Genomic DNA, 24,011 nt, shown 5'->3' with positions numbered 1-24,011 from the left:
AGGACGAAAAAATCCTCTTCGTTAAGATAGACGAACAACAGTAAGAGAACCAGTAACAGTTAAATGCAACTACATGTAAGAGTAGATGACCAGCCTACTTCCCTTTGTGGCATTACATGACAGAAAAACTCCAGTCACCTGTCTGGGATTCAGGCTATGTACGGCCATCACTCCTACCGGGGCGTTCCAACCACTAGACCACCGGGCACCAAGCTTTTGCTTTAATCTTCATCCTTCCCTTGTGTGGCTCAGTGGCTGTCACCTGCACTCGTCCCAGGCAGATTAGATTTGCCGCGTGGTCACAAGCGCACATTTTTCATTTTAATTTTATCTTCGTTTGATCCATAGGCTTCTGATATTCATACATGAATTGAATATACAGAAGACATGGAGAATTTATTATTAAAATTGCGTTCCCATATTCATATATGACGATGCATAATACACTGAGGGTAAATAATCAAGATGACTCTTCCCTTACAAATAAAGGAAATGAAGAAACAAAATATACAGCGAATGTACTACAACAGTGTCTTCCACTTTAATCCATGACCTGAAGATATAAAATGCACAGGAAATATATCATCAAAACTCCCTTTTTTTTATTTCAGAAACTGAAGATACAAAAAACATGTAGAAAACTTGTATATTGTAAGTCTCCACGTATTACATAGGTGGCGACTATTGTTTTCACTGGTATTATTATTATTGCCGCCTGAGTCTAGCAACGATTCCAGGTAAGCCTGAGACTGTGCGAGGACTCTGAAGGGCCCCGGTTATGTATCCTGGCGTGGGCCATTGCTGATAGAAAAAAAAAATCAAAATCCTTTACGAGCAGTGGAAGGGCATGTCTGTGAATGACATAAGTCGGTCGTGTATACTGGAGTTTTTCAGTACTACCTGCGTAAGGAATCTGAATGGTCCAGGTTATGTGTCCTGGTATGGTCCAGTGTAGATAGAAAAAATATCCACATCTCCCCAGTGGAGTCAAGGCCATTGTAAGAAACAGTAAGTGGAGACTAATGACTATCTGCAGGACAGTTACAGAGTTCTAGTTACAACTGCTTTTCCTCAATAATACATGAACTAAAAACACAAAAATGCCAGGAAAGTTTTTAACCAACTCCGTTAATCCCATATACATTTCTCACTTCATCTTTGCTCTCTCGCCTTTTTGTGAATGAGATACACCCTTCATTTTCCCCCTCACTGGTGCTGGAGAGGGACGCCTTCACTCGGTGGCACTGACATCCCCAAAGGGAGATGGTGGAGTGCAGGAGAAGGGCAATTTCCACCGGCAGTTCACCAGGTTCACGACTTAATGAGCTTGGAGTCACAACAATGACAATAACAATTCTTTCACTATACAAGGTATCTCCAAAGCTGAATAAAATGGATATGAGAGAGAGAGAGAGAGAGAGAGAGAGAGAGAGAGAGAGAGAGAGAGAGAGAGTACAAGAATTTATTAGAATTACGCGTCATCGGACTGAAAGTGATAATATTTTTGATACTAAAAGAAAACATTATTCACAATAGGAGCGACTTTACGGAGTGGAGGGGTTACACAGAGCCTTCATAAACACATCCACCAAGAGGAGGGACAACTTAGCCCGTTCATGTCGATGACTTTTTTTTCTTATTCTTGCTATCTAAAAGGTTTGATTAAACCTAGGAAGAGTTTTTGACCTAAATGAGGATGGGCATTCAGCTGAGCAGATCTGTATAGAGTAGTACCAGGAATGGACAAAGATAATACGACATTGGAGTGAAAAGGCTCGGGCTGAATTTAATCATCTGGTGGGAAAATGAGAAATAAATTACGTCCCTGGGCTGAAGAATATGAAACCGTTGTAAGTACATTAATGTGTACAATATCTGCGACCCTTGGCATCATTCATTCATTCATTGCCAGACGCCATGTATCCCAAACGAGGTGGCCAAGGGCTTAGAGTTAATTGTTTTACAGGGAGGGGCACTAATCCTCCACAAACCCCACTTGACACGTAGGGATGCCAACAGCATCTGGTGTTCCCAGGCGGTCACCCATCCAAGTACTAACCAGACCCAACGTTGCTTATGAGTTCTCTTAATCCCCTCAGTCCAATAACGTACTTTTAATTTTATTCTTGCTATCTAAAAGACTATATCATTTACCAACATTTAAAATTTTCAAGGACCTGAGGTAGACATAGTTTCCATTAACTCTTTCACTACCAGGCTGCTCTGATTCCCTTGACTACAGCAAGAATATGATACAATGAAAAATACGTCATTGGGCTGAAGGGTTAGCTGACCTTAAACTGACTGCCAATACAAATTAGGCAGAGAACAAATACTTAAAAATATCTAAAACACTGATCCTAAGATTTGCAAAATACCTTTCTGATAATGAACAGTCTATATACATTAAAACATGAATTACCAAACTTTCTAGGTACGGTGACAATAATTGTATAATCACTATCATCACGCGGATCATTCAACCTGGAAATCCTTCTCGCAGGCCTCTTGAAGGCGATAAAAATGGCTATATATCTAACCTTTCTTGTTCGAAAACCTCAAATAAGCTGTATGAGGCTGCTTAGTGATGGCAACAATAAAACAAAAAAAGACGTCAGCATACTGAGAGAATTAATCTACCTATGTACTTCCAGTCAGCTGCCTTAATTCCAGAGGTGGCCACAAGTAAATACCCGTCATGTGGCCCTGTCTTTGTCATCAGACACTCCTATCACCATCCCTCATCTTTCTCATTCCACGTCACACACATACACTCTATTCTCTACTTCACCCCACTCAAAAATACTGTCCACTTTTCTCCTTCCACCTTACTCTCATAACACTCTCTTATACAGTCTCTCACTCTCCATTCCCTCTATTTTCCAAATGTACTCCAACCGGATTACAACACATTTACATCAACACCAAAATCCTCCTGAACTTCATCATCTGTCTGTATCACCACATAATTCCATACGATCCCCACAGACTGGGTTAGACATTCCGCTGATTCTTTGAGCTAAATTCAGGCACAGATCTGACTATATACTAATATGCAATAATGTTACGTGAGGGAAAGCCACTCACCTGTAAACTGGTCGATGGTGAAGTACTTTCCAACGTGTTTTTCCACAATGGTGTACATGACCCTGCCGTTGTCACCCCTGTCGCGGTCGTAGGTGGTAAGGGTGAGGGGTGTGGGGGTGTGGATAAGAGGTTTGGGAGTACGACGGGTGTGGGTGAAGGATATGGAGGTGTGGGCAGCGAGGACAGGGGTATGGCGGGGGGCGGTTTCCAGCACGATCCCTTGATAACTCGACATTGCCCATTCTGGCCACCAATCATTCTCATCCACCACACTGACGCCCAGCCAGGTACTGCGACGCTCACCCTCCTGTTGGAAAGAACCGATGGCACTATCAGGAATACAAAAGGCAGGGGATGGACATGTCTTAAGTGAGAAGCAGTCACACTGGAACAGCAGGCGAACTTTTGTCCCATCATAGGTAAGTGATGGATATGATCTACGTGTTGCTGTAGTTGTTTTTGCTTTACCCCGCTCTGTCTGGCTGAGCACTTCCGTCGACCACAGATAAGCAACTGCCTCTGTGGGACTGTCCTACAAGTATAGTACACAGTGCAGGTATCCAGTGCCCCCTTGTGGAAATCAGCACCTCACTGGATCGGAACAGAGTCCTTCCCACGACAAAAAGGCCAACTTTCATCACTTGCTGTACTGCCACGAGCAGAAGTCGGCTGATAATCCCTGCCAGCATTGTGTCCTGCCTTCTGTGCATGTCATTCCTCCACTGATGTTAGACAACTATATTCCTTATATATTTTTTTAATCCTTCATATTATTGGACATACAGATAACAAAAATATTTCATGTAACAATTTCCTGGCTGGTTGCGGCGATGGAAGTTGTCAAATGAACTACATAAGAGTAACGAATATATGATACACACAAACAAAGAAAAATTCAAAGTTCAGAATGCAAATAAGCAGATAAAAAGCTACAATACAGAACAACGCAACAAATTTTTCGAAGCATACACAGATAAGACTTAACTTCACCTCAAAAATGGATATGACTCACACTACGAACATTTGAGATCCCAGAGACCTACTCTGCAAGGTAGGAAACATGTCTGGATGTGAATGGCTCATCTCTTAGGTGGATGAAAACAGAATGGATGATGTGCTCAAGAGAACCCAGCAAATCTAACAGATATATGCATCAATATACCAGTCCTGTATGAGACAGCCCTAGCATGTATTCAATATGGACGGTGGGTGTTAGCGCCGAAGTGGTGACATGTAGTGAGGTGTATGGTATGCAGGAGGACTACTGGGCCTTGAGAGCAGGCTGTGAAGCCTATGCCCAGAAGTCGGACACAAAAAAAAAAAAAAAAAAAAAAAAAAAAGAGACAAACATGTATAGGGTAAGCTGTGTTCAAATAAATCTTGAATAGCATGGACAAACAAACAACAGCACGACGATGTTCGAGACGACAAAAACATTCGCTGACGTTCGGGGAGGAATGAGAAACATGTAAGGCAGGACACAGTGCATCGCATCTTATTTCACCGCTTCTACCTTGCTGAAAAGATTAAATTAACATAAACTACAAACTTCGCACGGCACTGTACCCTGCCCCTGTTTTGAAACGTCTGAAATTGCACATTATGGAAAAGCAGTTCTGAGCTGAATCTTGATAACTGAATGTCTAATCTAAGTCACATTTATGTGAAATACATTTATGTAAGTTAAACTGCGTTCCCAGGTAGAGTACACCTCTTGGCCGAATAAGTACGTGGCGGACTGGGACAAGGCCTTTGACAATGATTTATATATGTCACCAAAATATGTACAGTACATGAAAACACAACATTCGTCTCTTAAAACAGCCACCATTGGTACTGCCCAGGTACAGCAGGCTACATGGTAATCAGCCATAACAAGTAGATCAGGAAAGAGGGCCATTCCACCATGATAACCGTCTTAGATACTCGCATACAATAAGGGCATCTTTACCAGTGAAACCTAGCCTCTCGGATATAAAAGTCTGTTACATCAGTGCACCTTCATCATACATCTAAATCAGATGCAGTGTAGGTAGGCTTTAATGCCTCCCTCTGCAGATGCTGCAGATGTTTTACAGTCCCGGTGGCTCATTGCAACTTGTCGTACATGCTATATATTCAACATTCATCGCGGTCGCGGCCGCTTGAATCCGCCACCAAACCCAATGCCATTGGTCAGGAAGTACAGCAGTGTCATAATTGTGTGACGGTTTCATGGCTTTTAGACCTCGTGAAGCAGGCATCGAGACTGCCTTATCGTGATGCTTAACGAAGCTGGTGGTACATTGCAGTCAGATACTGGCTGTGTTTTTGAAGTAGCACAAGTTTGTAATTTCATGGCGTTATAATATCACCATCATCCAGATCTCCTTTCCCACACCAAGGTAGGGTGAGTTAGGGTCCAGAGAACAAGTGAACCCAATACAATTATATACCAACCAAAAGATCAAGGATGGAGAGAAGGAATTGAGAGTGGAGTGTGTGAAAGACGAGGAAAACGGATGACATACTTAGGAAAGGAAGGAATAGGAAGTTCGTTGACGGGAAGAAGGAGGGCGGGGATGAATGGGAGGATGGACAGGAGGATGTGACAAGAAGAAATGGAATGAGGATGACTTGGGAAGAAACTGGGGAAAAGGTGAGAAAGGAAGGGACGAAGGTTGAAGTGGGATCGGAAGGAAGTAGAGAAGGTGGCTGGAGAAATAAAACAAGGAAGCTGTGAGGGAAAGGAGAATGAAGGGATGAGAATATGATGAGGTTGATATGGCGAGGTTGAGCAAGAAGGTAATGAAGAAAAGAAGAGAATAAAGCGGGAGGGGATGCGATGGAGGATGGAGGATCAAAAGGAGTAGGTGTGACATTGGAAGGAAAAGAAATGGATGTGAGGAAGAGGGGGGGGGGAGAAGACAAAATGGTCAAGGATATGAAAACTCATCACTTTATCTCTATCTTTCCTCCAATCAGTTCCATCCACTACTACCACCTGATGCAACTTTACCTCTGAAGAAACAATCTTATGTTGGTGGGAAATTTAAGTTCGGGGGGGGGGAGAAAAATGTGCTATTAACTGATTCAGCACGAGGACGTGTTATTGTCTTACGTTTGTTACTGCCAGACTGTTTCAATCAGCTGAGTGACCTAGTAGTGAAGATGAGAGTGAAGGCTATATACAACTCCTTTAGTTTAAACAATTATTTTTATGTTGCGTGACATCAAGTGTGTTGGCGGATGGTTAGTGCCCCTTCCACGAAAATAACTAACTAAAAATATGAACAAGAAGCCTCGGACCAGGACTGACCAAAAGGTGACGACTAAGGACCGAACGAAGGACATGGTAGGGAAATCTACATGGAATATAAGGAGTGCAAATGAAGAGGTGAAAGAAAGAGAGATTGTCCAGGTGCTTGAGGGTGCGAAGGTGGATGTATGTGGATTAACTGAAACTAAATGGGAAGGTGAGAGTGTGAGACAATGGAAGAATGGATGGGGTATATGCGCGGGAGGAGATGAGAATGAGATGGCAAAAGGAAGCGTGTGCATTGTTGTAACAGATGGAGAGTATGGATCAGTTGGATCAAGAACTGTATGGGTAAGATGGAAAGCTGGACTACACTTGTGGGCGATTGTGTGCGTGTATATGCCAATGCAATATCGTGCAAGCAGAGTGAGAGAAGAGTTCTGGACAAATGTGGAAGTGTGCATGGAAAAGTTTAAAAGGAATAAGAGAGTGTTTATGACTGGAGATATGAATAGAAAAGTAGGGAATGTGAAGGTGGATGGAGTAGTTGGTGAATGGGGTGTGCCTGCACAGATGGATGAGAATGGCAGTGCTTTAGTGGACATTTGTGCAGGGAAGGGGTTGGTGATAACTAATACCCTCTTCAGGCACATAATGATCCATAGGTGTACGTGGCGAATGATGGGAAGGATGGGTGGTGAATAGAATGAATGGAAGACAATAACTGAATATGTGTGTGTGGATGAAAGGATGAGGTGTGTAATGAATGCAAGAGTATATAGAGGTTGGGGGAGTAGACTTTCTCACCACCACTTGGTGGTGGTCAGAATCAAATTCCAAATGAAATGGAGAAATAGAAGAAGGGAAGGAAAGGAGGCAGTAGTTCATACAATGAGTGTGGAAAAGTTACAAGAGAAGGGGAAAAAGGCAGAACAGAAAAGGGAAGTGGAGGAGCGACTGGGTGAATATGGATTGGAGCAGATGGGGGACGTGGAAGGTGTGTGCAAGATATTCACATAAGAAATCTGTGCAGCATGTGCGGTGGTGCGTGGGGTGAAGAGAAGGCGAAAGGGGTTGCAGGGAACAGAGTGGTGGAATGAAGAGGTGAGACAAGCTGTGGCACAAAAGAAGAAAGCACATAGTGAGTGGATGAGAAACAGGGGTGTGGAAGAAGTTGAGAGACGGGAGAGAGAGTTATATGAAGAGTGGATGAGAGAGGTGAAAAGATTAGTAAGAGAGAGTAAGGAGAGAGTGGATGAGGAATTTGGAAGAAACTTGAGTGTAAAGTAGATGGAATATAAGAAAATGTTCTGCAGAGAGGTAAAGAGTTAGACAGGGTGCCAAAGAAGTTAGTTCGGAGTGAAAGATAAAAATGGTAGATTACTAGTGAAGAAAGGAGAAAAAGTGAGCAGATGGAGAGAACATTTTAAAGAATTGTTGAACATAGAGAATGAGAGTAATGGAAGTATAAGTGGCTGGGGAATGGCTGGGAGAAGGAGGGATGTGAGAAGAGAGGAAGAAATCAGTAGGATGGAAGTTGTGGAAGCAATGAAGAAAGTGATGGAGTGTGTGGTGAAATGCTGAAGCATCTGGGAGAGATGGCAGTAGAATGGATGTGGAAGATGTGCAGATTGGCCTGGGAGGAAGGTAGAGTTCCGGAGGACTGGAAGTCAGGTATAATTATTCACCTGTACAAAGTAAAAGGGGAAAAAGAAGTGTGTGGTAATCATAAGGGTATATGCCTTCTTAGTGTAACAGGAAACGTATATGGTAGGATACCTATTGACAGAGTCAGGAAAATAACAGAGAAATTAGTTGGAAAAGAACAGGGAGGTTTTAGGAAGGGAAGAGATTGTGTAGATCAGATATTTATTCTTAGATCTTTAGTGGAAAAGTTTCTACAGAAGGGAAAGAAGTTGTATGCAGCCTTCATGGATCTGGAGAAAGCATATGGCAGGATGGACAGACAATGATTATGGAATGCAGTAAGAATATCTGCAGTAGATGGGAAGCTGCTGAAGGCCGTGAAGAGTATGTATGAGGGTGCTAAGGCTGCAGTGCGTGTGGATAGTGAACTGAGTGAATTTTTCTATCTGAAGACTGGGTTGAGAAAGGGATGTGTCATGTTTCCATGGTTGTTCAATCTGCATATGGATGGGGTTATAAAAGAGATACAAGTAGGGCAGTGGATGTTAGAGCAGCCCTGGCGAGGGAGGGTAGAGTTTGGAAACTCCCTGTACTGTTGTTTGCAGATCATACTGTGTTAAGTGAAGATGAGGCGGAGCTGCAAATCTCGGTGACTAAGTTTGGGAGAATGTGTAAGAAATGGACTCTAAAGGTGAACGTAAGGAAGAGTAAAGTTATGGACTTCGAGAGAAATGAAGTCAGTGAATGTACAGTGATGTTGGATGAGGAGGAAATACAAAATGTAAGTGCATTTAAGTACTTGGGTAGTGTGATGAGCAAGGACGGAAGTTTAGAGGGTGAAGTGCTTGAAAGAGTACAACAGGGAAGAAAGGTTGCTGGTTCCTTGAAAGCAGTAATAAGAAAATGGGAAGTGGGCATGGAAGTGAAAAAGCTACTACATGACAGTATTGTGATACCAACTCTAACGTATGGATGTGAAGCTTGAACCTTGTTGGAGGGACAGAAGTCGAGAGTGAGGGCAGTGAAAATGAGTCATTTGAGAGGAGCATGTAGAGTCACATGGAGAGACAGACTGATAAATGAGGAAGTGAAGGTGCGCTGTGGTGTGGATGTGGGTGTGACAGGAAGCATTAGGAGAAATACACTGAGGTTTTGGCGATGTGGAGAGGATGGAGAGTGATAGAATGACGAGGAGAGTGTACGTGAGTAAGGTGGAGGGGGGGGGGAAGAGGGAGTGGGAGGCCAAGGATGAGATGGAGGGAAGGAGTGGAGAGGTATACGAGAGAGGGGAGTGTGAGCTGGGAGCAGGGCAATAAGATAGCGGGGGACAGGGCGACATGGAAGCGATTTGTTTGTGGCCACCCCTTACAGGATTAAGGAGTCTGGCAATAGATAGATAGACAGAGAAAAGCAAAGTAAAGGTTTCATGGTATCCAGGAAACCATTACTGCTATGGGTGGTAACCATATAATCAGATGATGCCCGGTGGTCTAGTGAGCTAAGAAGTCCCAGTTGTACAGGGATAGTAAGGGTTTATATCTGAGGGAGGGAGAGGTTTTGTTGCTGATATTCTGTCACTAGGGCTGAGTGAGGCAGGTCATCCTCGCCTTAATTGTCGGAAGTAAGTAGTGTAGCCCCTGTCCCGCCAGCTTGTATTGAAAAACAAATGTATGAAATATCTATATCTATATTTATCTATATATCTATCTATATATATATATATATATATATATATATATATATATATAACTCGAGTAGATTTCCGGTGGAGGTAGAAAATGTCCATTGTCCCTATATAAGCAGAATAAAATCGTCTGAAGATCAAAGCAGCAAAACAAGTCCCGGCCTGAATCGGTAAAAGATAAAATAATCCGTCGTTCCTGCAGGGTTGTTGTTATTGTTTTTGTGGACCCAGGCTACTCTGAACCGTGAACCCAGTGTCCTTCTCCTGCAGTCCCCCACCCTCCTTTCGAGCAATACTGAAGTAGCTAAGGGACGTTTGTATAACCGGGTAGTTACGCCGCCCTGTTATTCGGATGCCACCACGAGAAAGTATTCTTTTTTTTTTTTTTTATGTGAGGAAGAAGGAACCAAAGGCAACAAGCCTGCAAAACTGTTCCTTCCATGAGAAAAACAAAATACAAGAGAGAGCCAAATTCAAGATCCAATCATTTCGAGATGCCTGGACACACTGCGTTTGAAAGACTGGAGATCATAGGAAACAGGAAATACAGACAGAGGGAGACAGTTCCAGAGTTGACCTGTTGCATAAATGAAGGACTGGGTGTAACGGTTAACTCTTCCATTAGAGAGTTGGACAGAAAAGGGATGAGAGTTTGCTGCTAGACGGGTGCTACGCGCCCGTCGTAGAGGTGGAGGAATGCATGCAGACAGTTCAGAGGAGCAGTGACCATTGAAGAAGCAGGAGAAAAGAGATAAAGATGCAACAGTGCGGCGAAGAGACAGGTTGAAGGGAGTCAGTAAGAGGAGGAGCGTTAATGAGACGAAAAGCCTTTGACTCCACCCTATCGAGAAGAGCAGTATGTGGGGAGCCTCCCCATAAATAAGAATTGTACTCCACGCAGGGGCGGATAAAATCTCTGTATAGAGTCAGCAGTTGTGCAGGGGTAAAGAAGGAACGGAGTCGGCTTAGCACACTTAACCCGTCACATCCCGAGGTTTTCCGCACCTCCGACATCCCCCAGTCCCGAGGTATTTTCGAAAAAAAAATTTTTGGCTAAAACCTTCGCTTTTGGTGAGAAACATTGAAAATTCATAGAAAAATCGCTCACCTGAGGTTTAAAGTGCCCAATCCAGGTAGGGGTTCCTCCTTACCTGAGTGGGTTTTCTAACATGCTGGCACCAAAGAAAACGAGTTCTATGGGAGGGTAACTATTTTATCCACTCATAAATGGTATTTATTTATTTACTTGGTACGAATGTATGTGTAGTATGAGAGTATATTGGTTTTCAAGCAGTAATAAAGGCATTATAAGCATTGTTTCACTCACTAGCTAATCACCATACCTGACCTTTTTTTGCCACATTACCTGATCATTATTTCTGGCTGTTTCTTCTAATGCTATGTAAACATTGTCCTCCACATTGTCATCGATTGGGGAATCACTCTGGCCCTGAATATCTTTACTAGCCAGGTCACTGGTAACAGGTCCTTTGCCAAGACAATGGCGTGAGGGGGGGAGGGGGGAGGTTATGCAGTGTAAGGCATTGTCCCTGCTTGGCATCTTGTAGAGGAATAGAGGAAGGTGTCCCGTGTATACATACGAAAAATCATGTGCGAAAATTGAAAATTGTGCAAATTAGGGACCTTGCAATTGCACGACGTACCAGTACGTCGCCGGGACTGGCAAATGCAAATCGTTGCAACGTACCCATACGTCGACGGGATGGGGCGGGTTAATCTTTTGGAAGCTGCAAGTCATGCTTCCAGAAGGGAATTGATCGAAATATTGTGTGGAGTTGAGGGTGGAAGTGGCATTGGCAGAGAATGGAGGTCGTGGATGGATTTGATGGAAGGCAATAGTGAAGAAGTGAAGTGTGGGGTGAAAATGCACTTGGGGTTGACATAGAGTAGGGGTAGGGATATGAAGGGTGTGGTGGAGGCGCATGTGGAGTTGAAGGGAGTAGGGATGGAGTTAAGAAAGATGGAGGGGAGATGGATGTGGGGTTGACTGGGAATGGGGCTGGTGCTAAGAAAGGTGGAGTGGAGATCTGGGGTTGTCAGCAAGTGGGGCTGGAGGCTGGAAGGGTGGGGTGGAGATGAATGGGGGGCTGGAAACTGGAAGGGTGAGGTGGAGATGAATGGGGGACTGACACTGAGTGGGGAAGCAGACAGGATGGGTAGGGTGGAGATGATATGGGGTTGACAGGGAGTAAGGGTGGAGAAGGATGTGGGGTATACAGGAAGTGCAGGTGGAGAATGATGTCACTGACAGGGAGTTATGGGGGTGGGGTTAACAGGGCTTGGGAGTGAAAATATGAAGTTTGGGGTGGAGATGGGAGTGGGGTTGTGATAGGCTGGCTGGAGTGAAGATGAGAGTGAGGTTGACAGGGTGTGGTAGGGGAGAGGTCAGGCAGAGGAGATAGGTGGGTTGTAGTGGAGATGCAGGTGGGGTTGATAGGGAGTGGTTAATAGAGGCAGACATGCGAGGTATGGGGTGGAATGATAATGCTGGTTGGCTTGACAGGGAGTGGGAGTAGGGATTAAGCGGAGTGAGGTGGAGATGGGATGGGTGAAATGTACTTTGGCTGGGTGAGGTGGAGATAGGCGGGGTGAGGTGTCGATGGGCGGCAAGTAATGGAGATGGGCGGCGAGTAATGGAGATGGGCGAGGTACAGTGACTATAGGCAGGGTGGAGTGATGATTGGCAGTGTTGCGGAGATGGGTGGGGTGTAGTTTAGATGGGCTCAGAGAGAGAGAGAGAGAGAGAGATGTGTGTGTGTGTGTGTGTGTGTGTGTGTGTGTGTGTGTGTGTGTGTGTTTTAACTGAAACAGTGTTGATGTGGTTTTAACCAACCTTTAGGACAGCTTAAATCAGTCAAGCACTGGATTTACTGTTTTACAAAACAGTAAGTCAGAGCTTAAGGTCACATGACAAGGTCGGCTTAATAGTTTTCGTCTGATGTAGACCATCTTGGGAGAAGGGTTGATGGTAAAGCAAGAAATAAGGGATTCGATTTTCTGAATAATCAATCAATTGTCGATGCCACAACGCATGATCAGCTTAAGCATTCACGATTCGATTTAATTGGTAGAATGGTTGAGATCAGCCAAGACAGAGATATTGGATTCTAAGAACAATCAAAAGCCAAGATCAGAGGGAAAGATCTTAGGTTGATCCATGTTTGTCTGTGCGTTAATAGTATGAAGAAATTAGTTTTGATCCGACTTTGACAAAATCTGATGAAAGGGTGAGAGCAAGCCAAATAGATGATCATTTATCTTGGGAACAATAGGTCAATGTTCAAGGTCACATAAGGTCACCTTAAACAGTGTTTTATATGATCTACACCAATTTTGGTAGAATAATGCAATGTTAGGCAAGGACGTAGGATAAAATTTTTAGAATAATCGTCAAAGGTCATGGTCACAGGAGAAAGTTATATTCTCGACTTTATAAAGCCAACAGTTTTTCATTCGATCTGGACAAACCTTGGCTGAATGACTGGTGGTCCGCCAAGGATAAGTCAGAAATCAAAGTTTAGGGCAAAATCAACTCAAACAGATTTGATCAGACTGGGACGATATTCGATGAAGGGTGGAAGGTCAGATAAGAATAAAATATTACGCTTTGAGGACAAACGGTCGAAGCTGAAGGTCGTGTGGCTAAGTCAATGCTCGGCCCGCAGACCAAGTGTAGGGAGCACGTGTTGTGCCCTCTTAATGCTTTCTCTTGTTTGTTTGTTTGTTATGAACCAGTGATGGATAAGTGTATAGACAGACAGACAGACAGACTGATGGATGAACAGACAAACATGTAGATGGGGAATCTCTACTTTGGCTCTCTGTTATTTTGTTTTTATTTTCTCCGGGAGGGAACGGTCTTGTGGACTTCTAGCCCTTGGTTCCTTCTTCCTTGCATATATATATATATATATATATATATATATATATATATATTTTTTTTTTCATTTATATATATATATATTTTATTTATATATATATATATATATATATATATATATATATATATATATATATATATTTTATTTATTTATATATATATATATATATATATATATTTTTTTTTTCATTTATATATATATATATTTTATTTATATATATATGTATATATATATATATATATATATATATATATATATATATATATATATATATATATATATATATATATAATAGGCCTATATGAAAAAAGTCGAAGAGAATGAGCATCAAATAAAAAAGAAAACATATCTAGCGACTATCGGTATACTGGGAACATTAAGGTAGACAATTAAATTGTTAAATTCCAGTTTTCTATCGGAAAACGAAATGCTCAATCGATACTTCACCTTTGTCTCGAGCTGTACTCCTGGATGAAGAGAGGCACCGAAAAACAGTCTGTCCAAGAGTCTGACCGGCCCGTGAATCTAATATTGATTTTTCCACTTGCAAGCTGGACGCAGTAACTCATGCACCATGACTTCCACCAATAAAGTTTTCGAGCTGTCTGATAGTCATGTTATACTTCCTCCTCCCACCCATCTTGTGTAGTTTGTACAGTCATTACTCCACGTACAGTCATCAAAAGTCCAGTCGACTCTCTTGTTTTTCACTTTATGGACTTAAAAATCAGTGTGCTGCATCCGCAGCAACTGACAGTGATGACATTATTTTGCCACAGATCAGTGTCACCAGTGTTAATTCCTGAAAATTTACCACAATGATTTCAAAGTCCTCGGAGAGAGAAGCAAGAGAAGTGGCTTGACTTTTGATGGCGACTGTACATTAGACGTAAGCCACGGGAGCTGCAGCTGTATTCTTTTTACTCTAATCTGGCCTAGAACTGCCGTATGTCCATCTTGAATACTGATTTGTATCGATAGATAAACATTAGAATATGATGCTAGCCAAGGAGAACTATGGAAAAGATGCAGAGCCACAGTACTGTCTTATTCTGCCACTAATTTCCATGAAAAAGGCTGAAAATGGAAAAGAATCTAGGCCTATTTATGGTAAATGACTATATTAGTCTCAATTTATTTTGTAGTGACGGTGGGAAATAAGAAAAAGAAAGTGTTATAGTCATCCCAGTTATTTACTTCCTCTCCTTATTTCAGCATCCTGACTCATCCCGTCTTTGGCAGGGAGGGCAATAAGATGATGATGGCGACTAATGATGATGGTGACAGGGGTCAGTATTCTCTTGGTCCGCTTCTCTCCGTCATTTATTCGTTCACCTAACTTCACAGAAATATTTTTCCCTTTACTGCCATTTTTCTTGTTGCTCAGTGGCAGAATAAGGTAAGACTAGGGCTCTAAATAGTTTCCATAGCACTTCTTCGTGACCAGGCTGATGTTTTGGTCTTAATCTCTTGTTAACAGCTCAGTATTCAAGATGGAGGACCTGCATTTTTAGGCCAATTGAAGTGAACATAGTATAATGAAAACTGGTCTTGAGCTACCAAGGCGGCGTAATTCTAGCACAGATGGCCCTCAAAGCCCTTGTATTTAACCCCGGACCAGTATCCCCCCCCCATCCCCTCGCCCTCCTCCAGTGCCCATATCAGTCACCTCATTTTAACCTTCACTGAACCTTGAACGTCCACATTTCTAGACTGTCATTGCTTCGTTAGCCGACATCCCCGCAGCATTATTCACACGCCTTTAGAATTCCTCGTCAGAATCATTATGTACTGGATACATATACAATACAGTCCAAATCAAAACCACTAACTTTTCATAATACATAAGTGATTTTAATGAATTGCGATCTAGAGCTTTACATTTCATCTTAAACTCTATGTTACCTTATTCATACTTACTCCCCTATTTATTTCAGGCTCATTTCAGTACTTACACATGCACATATTTCAAGCCTTATAACATTCCACAGCACACATAGTTCTGCTGGCCGATTTAGGGCAATAGATTAGGTATAATTTCTCGTTGTACAGACCTCGAGACCAACTAATATCTCATCAAAGAGTGATCGCCTAAGTGTAGCCATGTTTAACAACAGCCTTCATAATGATTCCCTTAAAGTTAATGATGCGTCTTGCAAAAATTATATCCAGTGTCTGATATCTGTCCATAATATCAGGATAATTTTATCCAAGCAGTAGAATTCCTTATCACAAGTATCTTACCAGTAGTCATAGTCTTAAGATGATACACAACTCGACCTTAATCATTAGAAAAATATGGTCAAGAGGGGATGGCCGAAGAGGAGGTGGATGGAATGTGTGAACGAAGATTTGAAAGACAAGCGGTTGACGGGGAAGAGACGGAGGATCGAGCTGTATAGAGAAGACTGATCAAACACGTCAACCCCATATAGGAGTGGGGAAAAAATGGAAAATAAAGACGAAAGGAGAAATTAAGATGGGACTGAAGCTCGTCACGATGAAAAATTCGTCGATACTTTCCTATCAACTGTGGCTACAATAAGGTATTAAATGAAAAATTACATGTTATAATAAAAAATGTAAAGTAGACAAGAGAAGAGCATAACAAAAAGATTCTGAGTTTCACGGAATAATTTGTGTGTGTGTGTGTGTGTTCCCGCCACTATATGCACTATAACGAGTAAAATTTCGCCCACAGTCGCCTGCCGGAATTAGATTTGCTAACATTTCTTACCTTTTTTCCTGTCATGAGGCAGTATTCTAGATGGCACAGGAGATTTAATAACACTCTTCCTTAGTAATTTATTTTGTAAATTACACCACATTCTCTTGGATGTTATTTCCAACGTTTTGATATCTATAGAGTTTTAATCACTAACATACAAAGGGATAATAAGGTGCAACGTGCAGAGTAAACCATCAAAGAGAAGGTGTTACAAAACCTCCAAAGTCACACAGTATACGAGCCATAGGCTGTATTCTAGGAGGCACTGTGGGCCTCGTAGCACATTTTACCCGTCGATTTATTCTGCACCCTACACCTCAGTGTCCTCTTGTGGGGCAATAATGTAAAGGATGTCGATATATAAAAACGATATACTTGTAAACACAGACGGGACTGTTCAGGTGTAATATGCAAAATAAATCACTTAGGAAGAGGTGCGATGAATACGAGCCAGGTCATTGGCCTCGCCCATCCCTCGGCCACTGGTGATGGAGATGGCCACGCGTCCTTCATGGTGTCACTCACTCTGTCTCTCTCGGGGGAAATGAGAGCCAATAAAACTCACCCGGCAGGGAAAATGGCAGGGGGCGAATGGAATATCAAAGGCATGTGTTGACCTTTCCACCGCTCTTGTGAACCTCCGCCTGTGGTACTCCTTCAATACTATGACCTTATTTTATTCCTGCTGACACGATACGGTTTTACTCGATGACTTTCTCCGTCTCTGTGGCGAAGGGGTTAATTAAGGATATAACTAGCCCCTCCATGTCAAAGAGTCTCCCTCAAGCTGGATAAAATCGCTGGATCAAGCAAAAGTCTTCTTCTTTATCTTCTGTTTCTTCCCACTTTTATATGGGGTCGATGTGTTTGACTGATATTCGCCATACAGCTCTGTCCCGCGCCTCCTTCCCCGTCAGCCGTCTCTCTTTCAATCTTCGTTCACACAATCCAACCACCTCCTCTTCGGCCTTCCCTTATTCCTCCTTCCTCGTACCTCCACTGCCATTACTCTCCTCCCCACACATCTTCATCGCTTCTCCTCACGTACCCATACCAATTTAGTCTTCTTTCCTGCACCTTCTAGGATACCTCACCCACCTTCACTGTCCCTCTGATTCTCTCATTTGTAATCCTGGCCAATTGCGTCACTCCACACATCCACCTCAACATTCGTATCTCCGCTAGATCCAACTTTTCCTCTTGCGTTGTCTTCACCGCCCACGTCGCAGCATCTTACATCAAAACCGGCTTCACTACCGTTTTATGTTCCTTATCCTTAAGCCTCATGTTGATTCCTCTATCACACAGCGAAACAAAATAAAAAAAAACATTGATATTAAAGGATAACATTTTCAACTAGAGGAGGTCGTTTTCTGCTATACTGTTGCTTCCACCAGGTGATCATATTTTTGGGTTAGGGAGAAACTAGCAGTAAAGCGGCAAATCCCCTTCAACACGAGGACGTAGTTATGAGTGTACACAAATTGATTAGGAAGATCATCTCAGCGTAACAAATGACGTCACTGCAGCTGTTTATCAAGGGTAAAAAGCAGAAGGATTACACACACACACACACACACACACACACACACACACACACACACACACTCACGCACACACACACAGATAAATATAAGTATAGATAGATAAATAGATAGATTGATATAGATACGGTATATATATATATATATATATATATATATATATATATATATATATATATATATATATATATATATATATACATATATATATATATATATATATATATATATATATATATATATATATATATATATATATATATATATATATATATATATGTATGTATCCATAAAAATATAATAAATAAAACAAATCAAAGTGAGGACAGAATTTTCAAAATAGCTTTCATTAACACGTTTAGGACTGGGTGGGGGAAGGCTCTTCAGAACAATAACGTCGTGTTAAGACAGTAAATATAACAAAACAAGACCGGTCGTTGAATGCGTACCTAAGTCGTGCTGGCAAAACTGACATCCAGTATAACCATCATCAGACATACTCTTCAAGCAGTATGTCCATCACAGGAACGACAGTCGAAATGGCTTATATTTTCCTGCATGAATTAACTATTCTCGTTTTATTCCAACAGAGTTCAAGAATACCATCGCCACTTCTTGAATACTGAGTTCTAACAGTTGATTAGTACTACAAAATGATGCTTATCACGATAAAGTGTTGTGGAAGGAATGTTTGAGCCGTAGCATTGTTTTATATTACCACTGAGCTAATTGGGAAGGATACAGAGCAGTAGCTCTATCTTTTTCTGTCAAAGGCCTGTGTGTTATGAGCTTCAAACGGACGAAAATCGAGGCCAAGTTAAGGTAAAGCGAGTATAGTAACTAGTTAGCCCATTATTCCATTGGTCAATTCTGGCTATTCAAGGTACTCTCGTATCGACTGTTTTAAGTCATATCAACCACGTACGGACCCAGATAGAGTAGTTGTGGTCGTTATTCTGTTCGTGCCCATAAAGATTAATTTGGGTTCACTAATGCTATGCTCATCTTACTCTAAGTTGGCCCAGATTTTCGCCTTCTTACAGCTTATCTCACGCAGTGAAAGACAATGTTACTGCTTTATATCCATTTCATACCACTTCGTGGCTGGCATCAAATGCTCGTGTTAATCTATTATTACAACTCAGCATTCAGCATGGAATCATTGCAGTTTTAAGCCAAGTTACAGTAAAAACAGCAAAGTTCTGGTCTTTTTACGTTCAGTTAGACTCATACACGATATTTAATCTATAGTCGGTTTGCTTTCGTCTGACGGAACTGGCTCACTCCTACAACTTGAACACTGAATTCTGGTGGCATGATATTCAGTGAGACTTAGTAATGAGACACGGTAGTAGCAATTAATATGCCATCTATTCCAGAAATGATTCTGTCACACACAGCAATACGGGTATTTGGGGAAGTCTGCGGGGGTGCCCATGTGAAATGAATTCGAGTCAAGATGCCATGTTCCCTTTCAGGCCGATTGGTTAACGCCTAGGAGGTTGTGCACACCCCACTAGATGAACTAATGCCATCTGTGCCAGAAATGAGTCTGGCAGAGATGGTATGGTTATTTTGGGAAAAGTCTGGATTTGAACTGAAATCAAGCAAGATGTGGGGCAAAAGGAGCTGGACGGAGGGGCTGAAGGAGTAGCACAAAGATGTGGTCTGAGGGGCAACAGGAGATGCAGGAGAAGCAGAGGGATATGCAAAAGGACTGATAGGAGGGAACAGAAGGAAATGCAGGAGTAGTAGAAGAAGGTGGAAAGATGGACAGAAGGAGTGGCAGAAGGATGTTCAGGAGTCAGAGAGGGATGGGCAGAAGAACTGGTAGAAGGAGGGGACAGAAGGAGATGCAGGAGTAGCAAAAGGAGGTAAAAACAGGGGCAGAAAGAGTGACAGAACGAGGGAACGGAAGGAGGTGCACGAGTAACAGAGGAATAGACAGGCAAAGGGACTTGTAGAAGGCAGGGCAGGACTGGTAGAAGGAAGGGCCAGAAAGAGGGGCAGATATAGAGATGCAGGAGTGGCAGGAGGTGGTGGAAGGAAGGACAGAATGAATAGCGGAAGGAGATGACGAGTAGCAGAGGAAGGGACAGAATGACTGGTAGGAAGAGGGCGAGAAGGGAGGGGGGGGGAAGTAGGAGGAAACAGAAGTGTCAGAAGGACAGGCAGGAGATGCTGGAGTGGCAGAAGGAGCTGCAGAGGGAGGGGGAAGGAGGGGCAGGAGCAGCAGAAGGGAAGACAGAATGAGTAGCAGAAGGGGCTGTAAAAGGAGCGGCAGGAAGAGATAGAAGAGCAGCAGGAGAAAGCAGACGGTTGCTCACATACATGCAAACTGTCAAATTAGTTTACGGCCATTCAGGGTCACTCAAGTCCATTTAGGCTTAGTTAGGACTGTTCATATCTGGTAACGTCAATTCTAGTCAGGTCCACTTACACACATTCAGGTCATTCATATTCATAGGTTGTTCCCATTCGTTTAGCTTCATTTATGTCAGATCATGTCTGTTCAGAGTTATGTATGGTCACTATGGTTCAGTTAGCTCCAGTTACATCCCTTCATGACATTTAAGTAAGCTCAGGAGTATTTAGTCTTTTATAATCCATTCAGGCAGTCAAATCAGTTAAGGACCTTGTAAGTCTAGTCAATTCCATTCATTATCTACACATCCACTCAGGCCGAATCTGATCAAAAGGTCAAATTACATTATTTGACGGCAGCATACAGTAGATTTATCCTCGTGATCTTAGATATTTTCATCCATATTATGACCGATGAAGATCAAGTGAAGGCACTTTCAGGCAATTCAGGCCCTGTCAGGTCACTGCAGCTATATCGTGAGAGCATTGATCAAGGGACATCGATTTACGACAGGCCTATAAATGTGGGTGCCAAAAATAAACTAAGTCAATGATATTCTCTGTGAAATACAATAATTCAGGTTTTTCAGGAGTGGGTGGAAGTGGAGAAATGGATGGGGTGGGTGGAGGTATGTGCGAGAGACAGATTGTCTTGGTGAAAGGAGGTGGTTATGCCAGAGGAAGTGCACGCAAATGCTGTGGAAATAGATGTAATAGATAGGCTGGTAAAGTCCACGTCGAAGAGGGACAAAAAGAAATATGTCGGGGTGAGTGGAACGAGTGGATGGGATGGGTTATGGCAGCACTATGCAGGATGAAGCAAATAAATCCTTTAACTACAGGCGCTGCTACTTGAGGCGGCAATTTAATAATATCCACCATGTCGGAGGAGGAATAGGTGGTGTGGGAGGAGAAAACTGCGCGGGATGGTCTGGAATAGATATTGGACAGAAGTGCATGACAATGGAAGGATATGCTGTGGAGGTGGGTGTTGCAGGTAGGCAGAGAAGGTATAACTCAAGGGTGAGGGAGGAAAAAAATGAGTTGGGTAAGCAGAAATGATATAGGGGAGAAGAGTGGAATGAACTATACTGTTTGTACTCTAACTTGACCCAGATTTTCGTCAATTTGCAGCTTATTTCACGTAGTTTAATGGTCGAAAAAGATAGCATTATGACCTTACATCCTTTACATATCACTTCATCGTGACTGACACCGTTTTCTAGTGTTAATCTTCTGTTACATGTTGGCAATCAAGACAGAGAGATGACATTTTTCGGCCAAGTTAGAGTACAAGGAGTTTACTTGTGGGTAGTGAACAGGGGAGGTTTAGTACATGTAGTGCAGACTGGCGATGTATGTCGCAGCGCTGGCCATGGAAACATATTTCACTTGGAAGTTCCGTAGAAAATTGGTGGGGTGACCAGAAAGGGGTGAACGGGATAAGCAGGCATGGTGAGGTGGCGTAGAGTTAAGACGCCCAGCAAACACAGGCATCGAAGGTTGATGTGTCGGGCCTGACAATGATTTTTTCGACTGATTTCTCTCAGAGGTACCGTGTTTGGGTTAGAGGTGGAGGGAGAGTTAATAAATAATTGGCTGAGGTCGATGAGTGGGGATGATAATGAGTGATGGGAAGGTGTGGGGCTAAGACAAACTGAAAATGAGCATTGGAGGCTGACCTGTCTGCTATCGGCAGTGATGTACGTAAATACGCATTCCAAGAGCTGGAAACAGAACAACAACAACAACAACAACAACCATCACCAACACCACCCCCACCACACCAAATCATCATTTTTATCATCATCATCTTCACAAAAAAAAAAATAATAAATAATAATAATAATAATAATAATAATAATAATAATAATAACAGCCATAACTAGAATTCTGAAACTGCTGGGGCAACGTTCAAAGAACTCCACATTCCAGATGAAAATACTTTCGTTATCACTGTAGACCTAATATTAAGGGGGTTTTGGGGTATATCAATTTTTTTTACGGATTTTGACCTGTGACCTTGAGATCAAGGTCAAGGTCATTCACACTATGCAAATCACGTTCACTAATGACCCACTACATTTCCACTGAGTTTGGTCAAAATCGGCCAAATTCTTTCCAATTTAACACTTTCAGGCATAAGGCGGCCATTCTGATTTCCGTCAAAATCTCAAAACATATTTGTTGGATCTCACTATCAATATCCATTTGCACTAGTATATACGAGTATATGTTGACAACTACATACTGGAACATTCACAAAGCAATCGATTCAGCAGTTTTTGCTGCACAGGAGAACACAAATTGAAAAAAAATAACATTGAGGACACTAGTGCAGCGCTACTTCTATGGAGAAAAAAAAATGTGCCAAAAGAAGCCTGCAACCAAAATAAATCACACTTGAAAATTTCAAGTCTCCATCTCGAATGGTCTTGGAATGCCAGCCATGTAGTTCTTCCCCCACAAAAATAGAAATAATATCTACAATATCAATAAGAACCCCACAGAATGTGAAGTTCATAATAATAATAATAATAATAATAATAATAATAGCAGCTTGAAAGTTTGCTTCCCTCTTCCTCACCTGCCGTCTTATAATGCAGGTAAGAATTTCGTCAGGTAGAAGTTAAAGCAGGCAAAATGAGTCTCTTACCAAACTAGTGGCAGTGACACTAAGGTTGTACCAGGTGCAGGCCTCGTAGTCCAGGTGGCGAGCAAGCCTGACCACCCCAGACGCCGGGCTCACCGTAAAAACACCCGAGTCGTCGCCCCCCGTCAGAGAGTAGTGTAGTGGGGATGTGGACTCTGCAGTCAGGCGGGCCACGGCACTCCCAACCTTGGCCCACTCGCTCACCTCCACCACCTGGGGGTGTTGGGGCCAGACGGGGGGGGCCAAGTGCAAAGACGTCACCTGGGGAAGTGTTCAAAGGGGATATTAGTAACCTTCTACATGGTCAGTTTATGAAGAGTTTGGTAGCTGATGTAGTAGTGGTAGTGGTAGTGTGTAGCAGTAGTAGTAGCAGCAGTAGTAGTAGTAGTAGTAGTAGTAGTAGTAGTAGCGTTCTTCGACATCAGGATATTCGATCTCATGGCAGCATGTCATCGTGAACTGTCTCTCGAAGCTGCACACAAGAGGAATGAACAAGAAAAAAAAATAGAAATTATCAAGAAAGGATCCAACATGTGGACCAAGGTCGATTCACTCCCTCTGTGTTCACAACATCAGGTGGGATGGGTCCAGAGGCAGTGAGATTCTATTTAAGACTGGCAGAGGTTCTTTCTGAGAAGAAACGTCAACCGCAGAGTTCTGTTATGGCCTGGATGAGTTGTCGACTGTCATTCTCCCTCGTGAGGTCTGCTCTGCTATGTCTCAGGGGCACAAGATCATCAGCCCTTAGGTCTGTCTCTCTGGCGGGTATGGATTACGAAGCTACAGTGGTCGAGAGTCGCATAGACCAGCGACTCCAATAGTTTAATGTCTTTATTTACACTGTAATATCAATAAATAAAAAATAAAATAATAACAGTAATAGTAGATGGTTGGTAACCACAGCCGTTGGCGTGCTTGGGGCCAACGGATTGTAATATGAGGGTTAGTGTTAACCTTCACATTACAACTCCAAATGGTGAACTGTATTAGCAAGGTTGGTTTTGATCTTCACAATATAATTCACCAATGGATGGAGGTAGTACTATAGGTAGTACTATAAAAAAAATGGTGGTAGTAGTAGTAGTATAGTAGTTGTAGTATAGTAGTAGTAGTAGTAGTAGTGTAGTAGTAGTGTAGTAGTAGTAGTAGTAGTAGTAGTAGTTG

At 42.5% G+C, this 24,011-nt stretch overlaps 1 protein-coding gene across 1 annotated transcript in view; it reads right to left on the bottom strand.

Annotated features, from left to right (window-relative positions):
* LOC145415347 (fat-like cadherin-related tumor suppressor homolog) overlaps nt 1–24,011 on the bottom strand; it is a 394,573-nt gene that overhangs the window by 145,899 nt on the left and 224,663 nt on the right. The window contains exons 13-14 of the mRNA XM_080284623.1: nt 22,851–23,108; nt 3,088–3,394 (exon numbers count right to left, since the gene is read on the bottom strand). Coding sequence (XP_080140749.1) covers nt 3,088–3,394; nt 22,851–23,108 — 565 coding nt within the window. The remainder of the gene's footprint in view (nt 1–3,087; nt 3,395–22,850; nt 23,109–24,011) is intronic.

The sequence above is a fragment of the Coenobita brevimanus genome, chromosome 102 (genome assembly GCF_032717465.1).
Source record: "Coenobita brevimanus isolate Jiangsu-jjx chromosome 102, ASM3271746v2, whole genome shotgun sequence".
NCBI classification, from domain to species: domain Eukaryota; kingdom Metazoa; phylum Arthropoda; class Malacostraca; order Decapoda; family Coenobitidae; genus Coenobita; species Coenobita brevimanus.
The sequence above is the reverse complement of the archived record's forward strand: the minus strand, read 5'-3'. Positions and strand labels throughout refer to the sequence as shown.